At 46.7% G+C, this 12,997-nt stretch overlaps 1 protein-coding gene across 2 annotated transcripts in view; it reads left to right on the top strand.

Moving 5' to 3' along the window:
- Nucleotides 1-12,997, top strand: part of dedd (death effector domain containing) — a 51,842-nt gene that overhangs the window by 24,396 nt on the left and 14,449 nt on the right. For both annotated transcript variants that reach the window (XM_078205466.1, XM_078205465.1), the window contains one exon: nucleotides 1,572-1,673. In XM_078205466.1, the coding sequence (XP_078061592.1) occupies nucleotides 1,572-1,673 (102 nt within the window). The remainder of the gene's footprint in view (nucleotides 1-1,571; nucleotides 1,674-12,997) is intronic.

Here is a 12,997-nt window from a genome sequence, read left to right as displayed (position 1 = left end):
CCATTCTAGTCACTTCTTCAAAAAACTCCACCAGGTTAGTGAGGCATGACCTCCCTCGCACAGAACCATGCTGACTATCGTTAATGAGTTTATTCCTTTCTAAATGCACATACATCCTGTCTCTAAGAATCTTTTCCAGCAACTTCCCTCCCACGGACATCAAGCTCACCGGCCTATAATTTCCCGGGTTATCCTTCCTACCCTTCTTAAATAACGGGACCACATTAGCTATCCTCCAATCCTCTGGGACCTCACCTGTGTCCAGTGACGAGACAAGGTAGTGTCAGGGCTGAGGGGGTGCCACGCCTGTCGGGGCGTCGGCGCTGAGGGGGCGCTGCGCCTGCCGGGGTGTTGGCTCTGAGGGGGCGCCGCGCCTGCCGGGGTGTTGGCGCTGAGGGGGCACCGCGCCTGTTGGGGCGTCGGCTCTGAGGGGGCACCGTGCCTGTCTGTGCATCGGCGCTGAGCGGGCACCGCGCCTGTCGGGGCATCAGCCCTGAGGGGGCGTCACGTCTTTCGGGGTGTTGGCACTGATGGGGCGCCGCGCTGTCGGTGCGTGAGTGCTGAGGGGGCGCCGTGCCTGTCGGGGCGTTGGTGCTAAGGGGGCGCAGCGGCTGTCGGGGCGTCGGCGCTGAGGGGGTGCCGCGCTGTTGGGGCATCAGCGTTGAGGGGGCGCTGCGATTGTCAGGGCGCCGCGCCTTGCGGGGTGACAGAGCTGAGGGGGCGCCATGCCTGTCGGGGCATCGGCGCTGCAGGGGCGCCGTGTCTGTCGGGGCGTCGGCGCTGAGGGGGCGCCGCGATTTCGGCGCGTGAGGGCTGAGGGGATGTAGCGCCTGTCGGGGCGTCGGCAATGAGGGGACGCCGCGCCTTTCGGCACGTCGACGCTGAGGGGGCGCTGTGCTGCCGGCGTGTCAGCGCTGTGGGGGTGGTGCACTGCCGGCGTGTCAGCGCCGCGGGGGTGCTGCACTGCCAGCGTGTCAGCGCCGAGGGGGTGCCGCACTGCCGACGTGTCAGCGCCACGGGGGTGGCGCACTGCCGTCGTGTCAGCGCCACAGGGGTGGCGCACTGCCGGCGTGTCAGCGCCGCGGGGGTGCCGCACTGCCGGCGTGTCAGCGCCGAGGGGGTGCCGCACTGCCGGCGTGTCAGCGCCACGGGGATGGCGCACTGCCGGCGTGTCAGCGCCGAGGGGGTGCCACACTGCCGGCGTGTCAGCACCGAGGGGGTGCCACACTGCCGGCGTGTCAGCACCGAGGGGGTGCCGCACTGCCGGTGTGTCAGCGCCGTGGGGGTGCCGGTGTGTCAGCGCCACGGGTTGGCGCACTGCCGGCGTGTCAGCGCCACGGGGGTGGCGCACTGCCGGCAGGTCATTATGAGCAAAAGAGGTAATTGTTGTGATTGGTGTTTTTTGTGGAAAGGTAGGTTTGTTTGTTGCAGTCAGCTGAGATTAAGGTCCAGAGAAGTTCGGGAAATGGCTGATGAAATTGGTAATTCAGGATCACCTTTCAAGGGAATATAAAACCAAGCTAATTCTCTCAGCAACAGTGGAGGTGACTAACCCTTCTCTTTCTCAATAGTCTCTCCAGATCCAGTGGACAAATACCTGGAGGACACATCGGTCACCTACGTGATGCCACGGGCATTGACAGCAACCAGAGGGACAGAATACAGTAAATCAGGTATTTCCCGGGGCGCTGCTTCATACACTTCCCCTTAAATCCGGCTCTCCAGTGGCATCTACACCGGGTTTAGTAAAGCTCCCTCTACACTGTCACTGCCAATCACTCCCAGGAGAGGGCCACTGCTATGGAGGGACTGCCGCAAAGGTCTATTAGGCTGATTCTGAGGATGGCAGGTCTCTCATTTGAAGAGAACAAGTCGGTTAGGATTATTTTCATTCGGGTTTAGAAGAGTAAGAGGTGATCTCATAAAATCTTATAAAATTCTAAGAGAATTAGCCAGGGTAGATTGGGAAAGAGTGTTCCCATTGGTGGGGAGTCATCGTTTTAGCATGAGGTAAGTTTCTTCACCCAGAGAATGGTGAATGTGGAATTCACTTCTACAAATTGTAGATGAAGCCAAAACATTGTATAGTTTCAAGAAGGAATTAGGTATAACTTTTGGGGCTACGGAGATCAGGTTATAAGGGGAGAAGGCAGGATCAGATTATTGATTTTCATCAGCCATGATCCTAATGAATGGTGGAACAGGCTCGAAGGGCCGAATGGCCTGCTCCTATTTTCTATATATGTTTCTACACAGTCTGCATCAATCACTGTAAGAAGTCTCACAACACCAGGTTAAAGTCCAACAGGTTTATTTGTAGCAAAAGCCACACAAGCTTTCGGAACAGGCTGTCCCTTCGTCAGGTGGGTGGGAGTTCTGCTCACAAACAGGGCACAAAGACACAAACTCAATTTACATGAATAACGATTGGAATGCGAGTCTTTACAGCTAATCAAGTCTTAAACGTACAGACAATGTGAGTGGAGAGAGCATTCAGCACAGGTTAAAGAGATGTGGCTTGTCTCCAGACAGGACAGTTAGTGAGATTTTGCACATCCAGGCAGGTTGTGGGGGTTACAGATAGTGTGACATGAACCCATTATCCCGGTTTAGGCCGTCCTCATGTGCGGAACCTGGTTATCAATCTCTGCTCAGCGACTCTGCGCTGTCGTGTGTCGTGAAGGCCGCCTTGGAGAACGCTTACCCGAAGATCAGAGGCTGAATGCCCGTGACTGCTGAAGTGCTCCCCAACAGGAAGAGAACAGTCTTGTCTGGTGATTGTCGAGCGGTGTTCATTCATCCGTTGTCGTAGCGTCTGCATGGTTTCCCCAATGTACCATGCCTCAGGACATCCTTTCCTGCAGCGTATCAGGTAGACAACGTTGGCCGAGTTGCAAGAGTATGTACCGTGTACCTGGTGGATGGTGTTCTCACGTGAGATGATGGCATCCGTGTCGATGATCCGGCACGTCTTGCAGAGGTTGCTGTGGCAGGGTTGTGTGGTGTCGTGGTCACTGTTCTCCTGAAGGCTGGGTAGTTTGCTTTGGACAATGGTCTGTTTGAGGTTGTGCGGTTGTTTGAAGGCAAGAAGTGGGGGTGTGGGGATGGCCTTGGCGAGATGTTCGTCTTCATCAATGACATGTTGAAGACTCCGGAGAGGATGTCGTAGCTTCTCCGCTCCGGGGAAGTACTGGACGACGAAGGGTAGTCTGTCCATCGTGTCCCGTGTTTGTCTTCTGAGGAGGTCGGTGCGTCTGTACCTTTAAGACTTGATTAGCTGTAAAGACTCACATTCCAATCATTATTCATGTAAATTAAGTTTGTGTCTTTGTGCCCAGTTTGTGATCAGAACTCCCACCCACCTGACGAAGGGACAGCCTGTTCTGAAAGCTAGTGGCTTTTGCTACCAAATAAACCTGCTGGACTTTAACCTGGTGTTGTTAGACTTCTTACAGTGTTTACCCCAGTCCAACGCTGGCGTCTCCACATCATGACTGCATCAATCACTCCCAGGGAAGGTACAGCAGGGGTTTGATACAGAGTAAAGCTCCCTCTACACTGTCCACATCAATCACTCCCAGGGAAGGTACAGCAGGGGTTTGATATAGAGTAAAGCTCCCTATACACTGTCCACATCAAACATTCCCAGGACAGGTACAGCACCGGGTTAGATACAGAGTAAAGCTCCCTCTACACTGTCCACATCAAACACCCCCAGGACAGGTACAGCACGGGGTTAGATACAGAGTAAAGCTCCCTCTACACTGTCCACATCAAACACCCCCAGGACAGGTACAGCACGGGGTTAGATACAGAGTGAAGCTCCCTCTACACTGTCCACATCAAACACCCCCAGGACAGGTACAGCACGGGGTTAGATACAGAGTAAAGCTCCCTCTACACTGTCCACATCAAACACCCCCAGGACAGGTACAGCACGGGGTTAGATACAGAGTAAAGCTCCCTCTACACTGTCCACATCAAACACCCCCAGGACAGGTACAGCACGGGGTTAGATACAGAGTAAAGCTCCCTCTACACTGTCCCCATCAAACACTCCCAGGACAGGTACAGCACCGGGTTAGATACAGAGTAAAGCTCCCTCTACACTGTCCACATCAAACACCCCCAGGACAGGTACAGCACGGGGTTAGATACAGAGTAAAGCTCCCTCTACACTGTCCACATCAAACACCCCCAGGACAGGTACAGCACGGGGTTAGATACAGAGTAAATCTCCCTCTACACTGTCCCCATCAAACACTCCCAGGACAGGTACAGCATGGGGTTAGATACAGAGTAAAGCTCCCTTTACACTGTCCCCATCAAACACTCCCAGGACAGGTACAGCACGGGGTTAGATACAGAGTAAAGCTCCCTCTACACTGTCCCCATCAAACACTCCCAGGACAGGTACAGCACGGGGTTGGATACAGAGTAAAGCTCTATGGCTGCAGGATGGAATAGTTTTGGACCAGGATATTGAAGGGTATGTGACATTTTGGAAAGACAGGAAGCGAACAGGAGTGGCTCTGATAATTAATGATGGTATTAATACATTGAAGAGGATGACCTAAGTTTCGGAAACAGGATGGAAAGCAATTTTGGTTGAGATGAGAATTGATAAAGGCACGAGATCACTTGTAGCAGTGGCAGCAGTCCCTTAATTATAGGCACATAGTAGGACAGAATATAAATGAAGAGATAATGGGAGCTTGCCAGCAAGGTACTGCAAAAATCTGGAAATTTTAATCATTATATAGATTTGAGATATCTGAAGGACAAAGGTGGCCTAGATGAGGAGTTCGCAGAATGTTTTCAGGATAGTTTCTGTCTGCAGCAGGTTCTGGAGCCAACCAGAACACAGGCTATACTGGACCTGGTATTATGCAATGAGATCGGATTAACTGATAACTTCATAGAGGAATTCATAATGGAAAGTAGTGAGATGGAGGATGAGTTGAACAGGTATATCACATCTGTCTTCACTATAGAGGACACAAGTCAACTCTAGCAGTGATCATAATGTGGTGAATTTTGCATTCAGTTTGATGGAAAGAAGAAGGGGTCCAAGACTAATATTTTAAACTTAAAAAGGACATGAAAGCGGAGCTAGCTGGAGGGAACTGCAAATGTACTGAAGGGATAGATCACCAGAGGTTCAGATGCAGACATTTAAAGGGATATTTCAAAATACACACAATAGACGCATTCCAATGAAAAAGAAACACTCCAGGGGGACCATCATCTGCTGTTAAGAAAAAAAAAATTAAAGATAGTATCAAAGTTAAGGAAAAAACATATATTTGTGCAAAAATTGATGGCAGGTTAGAAATTAGCAAAGAATATAAAGAACACTGAATAATGATAAAAAGATTGATGAGGAAGGGAAAGCTAGAGTACGAGAGAAAGCAAACCAGAAATATAAAGGTGGACAATAAGAGTTTCTATCGATATTTGAACAAAGCAAGCACTGGTCCTATATAAATGGATTCTGAGGAATTTGTGATGGAAAGTAGCGAGATGGAGGATGGGTTGAACCCTCTTCACTCTCGAGGACATAGGTAACATCCCAGAAATAGCTGTAAATCAGGAAATGAAATGGAATGGAGGGAAGAACTCAGAAAAGTTACAATTACCAGGGAAATGGTATTGAACAAATTGTTGGGACTTCGCCTGTCACATCCTCTGGTCCAGATGGACTTCAACGTAAGGTCATAAAAGAAGTGGCTAGTGAGATAGTTGATGCATTGATCTTAGTTTTCCGAAGTGCCCTGGATTCGGGAAAGGTTCCATTCGATTGGAATTTAGCCAATGTAACTCCTTTCTTTGAAAAGGGAGACAGAAAGCAGGAAACTACAGGCCAGTTAGCCTAAAACCTGTCATCAGAAAAATATTAGAAGCCATTATTAAAGATGTTATAGCAGGGCACTTGGAAAGAGTCAAGGCAATCAGGCAGAGTCAGCGCGTTTTTGTAAAAGGAAAATCCTGCTCAATCAATTTATTGGCATTTTTTGAAGAAGTCGCCTGCTGTGGATAAAGGGGAACTGCTGGATGTAATGTCCTCAGATTACCAGAAGGCACTTGATAAGGTTCCACATCAAAGGTTATTTGCTTGAAATATAAACTCAAAGTATAGCTGTGATGATGCTGTGCCTTTATGAAATGTATTTGTGTCATGTTTCTTGTGCAGGATTTGTAGTCCAGAAGTCAGTCAGTGAGGGTGGTGAGGTATTGGGGAAGGTATCAGGGTCAAGGGTGGGTACCGGTAGACAGGAAGGTGGGTTGAAGTGTGTCTACTTCAATGCAAGGAGCATCCGGAACAAGGTAAATGAACTTGGGGCGTGGATTGGTACTTGGGACTACGACGTTGTGGCCATTACGGAGACGTGGGTGGAACAAGGACAGGAATGGTTGTTGGACGTTCCGGGGTATAGATGTTTCACTAAGTGTAGGGAAGCTGGTAAAAGAGGTGGAGGAGTGGCATTGTTAATCAAAGATAGTTTAACAGCTGCGGAAAGGCACTTCGAGGGGGCTCTGCACACTGAGGTAATATGGGTTGAGGTTAGAAATAGGAAAGGAGCGGTCACGTTGTTAGGAGTTTACTATAGGCCCCCAAATAGTAATAGAGATGTGGAGGAAGAAATTGCTAAGCAGATTATGGATATGTGTGGGGGTCACAGGGTAGTTGTCATGGGGGACTTTAACTTTCCAAATATTGATTGGAACCTTTGTAGGTCAAATAGTTCGGCTGGGGCAGTTTTTGTGCAGTGTGTGCAGGAGGGTTTCCTGACACAATATGTGGATAGGCCGACAAGAGGTGAGGCCACATTGGATTTGGTACTGGGAAATGAACCGGGCCAAGTGTTAGATTTGGTTGTGGGAGAGCACTTTGGAGATAGTGACCACAATTCGGTGTCTTTTGTTATTGCAATGGAGAGGGATAGGGCCGTACGGCAGGGCAAGGTTTACAATTGGGGGAGAGGTAATTATGATGCGATTAGGCAAGAGTTAGGGGGCATAAGTTGGGAACAGAAACTGTCAGAGAAAGGAACTAATGAAAAGTGGAACTTTTTCAAGGAACAAATACTGGATGTCCTTGATAGGTATGTCCCTGTCAGGCAGGGAGGAAATGGCCGAGTGAGGGAACCATGGTTCACGAAAGAGGTGGAATGTCTTGTGAAAAGGAAGAGGGAAGCTTATGTAGGGATGAGGAAACAAGGTTCAGATGGCTCGATTGAGGGTTACAAGTTAGCAAGGAATGAGCTGAAAAAGAGGCTTAGGAGAGCTAGGAGGGGACACGAGAAGTCCTTGGCGGGTCGGATCAAGGAAAACCCCAAGGCTTTTTACTCTTATGTGAGGAATAAAAGAATGACCAGGGTGAGGTTAGGGCCGGTCAAGGACAGTAGTGGGAACTTGTGTATGGAGTCAGTAAAGATAGGCGAGGTGATGAATGAATACTTTTCTTCAGTGTTCACCAAGGAGAGGGGCCATGTTTTTGAGGAAGAGAAGGTGTTACAGGCTAATAGGCTGGAGGAAATAGATGTTCGGAGGGAGGATGTCCTGGCAGTTTTGAATAAACTGAAGGTTGATAAGTCCCCTGGGCCTGATGAAATGTATCCTAGGATTCTTTGGGAGGCAAGGGATGAGATTGCAGAGCCTTTGGCTTTGATTTTGGGTCCTCGCTGTCCACGGGGATGGTGCCAGAGGACTGGAGAATGGCGAATGTTGTTCCTCTGTTTAAGAAAGGGAATAGAAATGACTCTGGTAATTATAGACCGGTTAGTCTTACTTCGGTGGTTGGTAAATTGATGGAAAAGGTCCTTAGAGATGGGATTTACGACCATTTAGAAAGATGCGGATTAATCCGGGATAGTCAGCACGGATTCGTGAAGGGCAAGTCGTGCCTCACAAATTTGATAGAATTTTTTGAGGAGGTAACTAAGTGTGTTGATGAAGGTAGGGCAGTCGATGTCATATACATGGATTTTAGTAAGGCGTTTGATAAGGTCCCCCATGGTCGGCTTATGATGAAAGTGAGGAGGTGTGGGATAGAGGGAAAGTTGGCCGATTGGATAGGTAACTGGCTGTCTGACCGAAGACAGAGGGTGGTGGTCGATGGAAAATGTTCAGATTGGAGGCAGGTTGCTAGCGGAGTGCCGCAGGGATCAGTGCTTGGTCCTCTGCTCTTTGTGATTTTTATTAATGACTTAGAGGAGGGGGCTGAAGGGTGAATCAGTAAATTTGCTGATGACACCAAGATTGGTGGAGTAGTGGATGAGGTGGAGGGCTGTTGTAGGCTGCAAAGAGACATAGATAGGATGCAAAGCTGGGCTGAAAAATGGCAAATGGAGTTTAACCCTGATAAATGTGAGGTGATTCATTTTGGTCGGACTAATTTAAATGTGGATTACAGGGTCAAAGGTAGGGTTCTGAAGACTGTGGAGGAACAGAGAGATCTTGGGGTCCATATCCACAGATCTCTAAAGGTTGCCACTCAAGTGGATAGAGCTGTGAAGAAGGCCTATAGTGTGTTAGCTTTTATTAACAGGGGGTTGGAGTTTAAGAGCCGTGGGGTTATGCTGCAACTGTACAGGACCTTGGTGAGACCACATTTGGAATATTGTGTGCAGTTCTGGTCACCTCACTATAAGAAGGATGTGGAAGCGCTGGAAAGAGTGCAGAGGAGATTTACCAGGATGCTGCCTGGTTTGGAGGGTAGGTCTTATGAGGAAAGGTTGAGGGAGCTAGGGCTGTTCTCTCTGGAGCGCAGGAGGCTGAGGGGAGACTTAATAGAGGTTTATAAAATGATGAAGGGGATAGATAGTGTGAACGTTCAAAGACTATTTCCTCGGGTGGATGGAGCTATTACAAGGGGGCATAACTATAGGGTTCGTGGTGGGAGATATAGGAAGGATATCAGAGGTAGGTTCTTTACGCAGAGAGTGGTTGGGGTGTGGAATGGACTGCCTGCAGTGATAGTGGAGTCAGACACTTTGGGAACATTTAAGCGGTTATTGGATAGGCACATGGAGCACACCAGGATGATAGGGAGTGGGATAGCTTGATCTTGGTTTCAGATAAAGCTCGGCACAACATCATGGGCCGAAGGGCCTGTTCTGTGCTGTACTGTTCTATGTCCTAAGCAGTCAGTTCTATTCATCAGTGCCACTTCAGCTCCTGTTGATGCTGCAGAAGCACAATTGCTCCCAATAGCTGGACTATTTGTTTTAATCTGGGTTAATCCAGTTTGATTATTTTAGTGTGTTCCCCTGGAGTTTTTCAGAGTAGGGTTGATAGGAAAAAATGCGACTGGGCGGGACTAGGCTTACAGGGAAAAATCAAATCAGTTGCTCCTTGGGATCTTTAGAGAGAGGTAGCTTTCTCTCAACCTTTTTCTGTCTTTGGATTTGAAGACTGGGTTCTGCCAGGAAATAAGTCCCTTTCTCTGGAGGCTGCTGTATGAGAGTCAGAAGACAGGTGTCTTTATGTATCTGTCAAGAGTGGTTCAAAAGCTGGCAATCTAGCATCCCTGTAAGCATTTTTTTTGTGCCAACTTGGTCTGAAGAGATAGTTATGTCTGGGATTATTGCCTACATTGGAACTGCAGAGATAGTTAGCTGTTGAGAGTTATACCTGGTCATATTTAGAGTATTTTCAATTGGTAAAGTTATGCTAGTTCTTTTTGTTATATTTTAACAGTGTTAAATAAAGTTTATTTTAATAAAAGCTTCCTAGTGGGTCAATCGAATCATACCTGGAGCGAAACACCTTATGCTCACCCTAATGCCAAAATCAAACAAAGTTGGGGTCCAGGCTAACTTCCTAATATACTTGGACTTTCTGATCTGGTCGCTGACAAGTGGGTAACATGTTGGCATGGATTGAAAATTGGCTAGCTAGCAGGAAGCAGAGTTGGCATAAATGGGTCTTTTTCTGGTTGGCAGTAAGTGATGAGTGGTTTACCACAGGGAGCAGCGCTGGGGCCTCAACATTTTACAATTTGTATAAATGACTTGGATGAAGGGGCTGAAGGTATAAGAACATAAGACCACCCTCAGCCTGCTCCTGGGAACAATGGTTGCTAAATTTGCTGGTGAGACGTAGGTAGGAAAGTAAGTTGTGAGGAAGCTACTAAGGAACATAGTTTCAATAAATGGGCAAAAATCTGGCAAATGGAGTATAATGTGGGAAAATGTGAGATTCTCCATTTTAGCATGAAGAAAAAAAGAAGCTTATTATCGAAATGGTAGATGATGGAGAGATTGCGGAGTCCTGAGATGCAGAGGGATCTGGGTGTCCCAGTGAACGAATCAAAGCTTAGTATACAGGTACAGCAAATAATTAGGAAAGCTAATAGAATGTTATCATTTATTGCACAGGGAATTGATGACAAAAGTACGGAGGTTATGCTTCAGTTATACAGGGCATTGGTGAGACCACAGCTGGAGTATTGTGTACAACACTGGTCTCCTTATTTAAGAAAAGATGTTAATGCGTTAGAAGCCGTTCAGAGAAGTTCACGAGACTAATACTAGGAATGGGCAGGTTGTCATATGAGGAAAGGTTGAAGAGGTTAGGTTTGTATCCACCGGAGTTTAGAAGAGTAAGATACAACTTGATCGAAGCTTTTAGGATCCCGAGGGGTATTGACAAGGTGGATGCGGAGAGGATGTTTCCTCTTGTTGGAGAATCTAGAACTAGAGGTCACTGTTTAAAAATAAGAGGGTCGCTCATTTAAGACAGAGATGATAATTTGTTCCTCTGCGAGTTGAGAGTCTCTGGAACACTCTTCCTCAAAAGGCAGTGGAAGCAGAATCTTTAATATTTTGAAGGCAGAACTAGATAGATTCTTGATTAACAAGGGGGTGAAAGTCTATCGGGGTCGGCAGGAGTGTGGGGTTGAAGCTACAATCAGATCAGCCATGAACATATAGAATGGCAGAGCAGGCTTGAGGGGACGAGTGGCCTACTGCTGATCCTAATTCATATGTTCTATATACACTGTCCCCATCAAACACTCCCAGGACAGGTACAGCACGGGGTTAGATACAGAGTAAATCTCCCTCTACACTGTCCCCATCAAACACTCCCAGGACAGGTACAACACAGGGTCAGATACAGAGTAAATCTCCCTCTACACTGTCCCCATCAAACACTCCCAGGACAGGTACAACACAGGGTCAGATACAGAGTAAATCTCCCTCTACACTGTCCCTATCAAACACTCCCAGGACAGATACAGCACAGGGTTAGATACAGAGTAAATCTCCCTCTACACTGTCCCCATCAAACACTCCCAGGACAGGTACAGCACGGGGTTAGATACAGAGTGAAGCTCCCTCTACACTGTCCCCATCAAACACTCCCAGGACAGGTACAGCACGGGGTTAGATACAGAGTGAAGCTCCCTCTCACTGTGTTAGGATACAGGATCAGAAACCCCAAAGTATGTTTTGTAGCCTGACTAGACCCCAACAGGTTTTCTATTTTGGCATCAGTGTGAGGATAATGTGTTTCACTCCAGGTGTGATCCTATCGACACACTAGAAAGCTTTTATCAAAACTAACTTTATTAAACAATAGTTTAAATATAACATTAATTAGCTCAACATTTGAGTGATACTTGAACGATACTTGAACGATACTTAAACTTGACAAGATACAATTCTTAACTGCTAACTTATCTATTAGCTCCAATTCAAGCAGTATTCCTCTTATTGACCTAAACACCACTTCAAAATCAGTTAACAACACACACACTTAGGTGTTTATACTTGTTAACAGTCCTAGAGTATTTGAACACCTCTGTGGAGAGAGAGAGAGAAAGAGAGACAGAAAGACACTTGTCTTCTGACAGCCCCAATACACCCATTGCTGCTTTCAGGACCAGGCAGAATTACAAAATAAATGAGAACTGTGTGTGTTTTTCCTGCAAGCTTAGCTCCGCCCATTCTCATGACTCTTCCTCTGTCAATCAAAACCTTACTCAAACTCGGGTAAACCAAAGTAAACTAAAATGCATTAACTCTAAAAGAAACACAACCTGAGATAAAATTGATCATTATCTGCATTCTCATCATGTGAGCTGCCCGATGCAGACAAATCAGCGCCGTATATAACAGGTGAATTTTAAACATACCCTTCACAAAAAATATGAAAATATACATTTATTAAAATCACAGTATCATAAGACCTCCCCCTTAAGTAAAACGCCAACTATATGAAAAGAATGGCTTCACTTTACAAAATCTCTTTCACACTATTCGTACTTTATAATATTTATTAAATCTAAGCATGCAAATATAACAGTAGTATAGCTCAGTTCAGTCTTTATCTTCCAACATTGAACATTCCTTTTTCTTTAATCAAAGCCATGATCAAGCATCTGCAACCATGTTCTCTCTCTCTGCTTAACTCAACACACTGCTATTGTTCAGCTGCTTCCTCTTTCTTTTCAGAGGCCTCCTTCAGTTCTTGATCCTGCTTTGGTTCCAAGTCCAAGTTCAACTTTGTTCTCATGATTATAAATTAGTTCTGGCAATGTCCTGAGAGCTGGGCAGGATCAGGAGGGTAAAACTTTACATGGAATGCAAATTGGCACAAAGCAAACTGGATTTGCTTTTAATTGCGTTCGCTTAGTCCAACCAGTTCTTTTGACTTTGAGTTCTGAAACCTCAAAACAAAACAATCTTTTTCAGAAGGTTGAACTGTTCCCTGACTTTGTCAAAGAGAACCTGTACCTTTTCACACATTCTCAACATCATGTGTGTTCAGGGTCACCCAGAAGGGTCACTTTATCTCTGTCCCCTTGTTAATTGGCCTTAGTTTTTGTCAGGCAGTCCAACTCCACCCTCTATTTCAAAATAAGGTGGTCAAAATTCTTTCCAGAGTCTCCAATTGTATATCTTTTTGTTCCAGGGTAGTTTACCAATTCTTTGTTCTGGATCTTCATCATTTTTTGCATATTCTTTGGGGAAAAATATATAAAGCAGAT

Source organism: Mustelus asterias, unplaced genomic scaffold (assembly GCF_964213995.1).
Source record: "Mustelus asterias unplaced genomic scaffold, sMusAst1.hap1.1 HAP1_SCAFFOLD_760, whole genome shotgun sequence".
In the NCBI taxonomy this organism is placed as follows: domain Eukaryota; kingdom Metazoa; phylum Chordata; class Chondrichthyes; order Carcharhiniformes; family Triakidae; genus Mustelus; species Mustelus asterias.
Note: the sequence above shows the minus strand (reverse complement) of the source record. Positions and strands in the feature narration are given on the sequence as shown.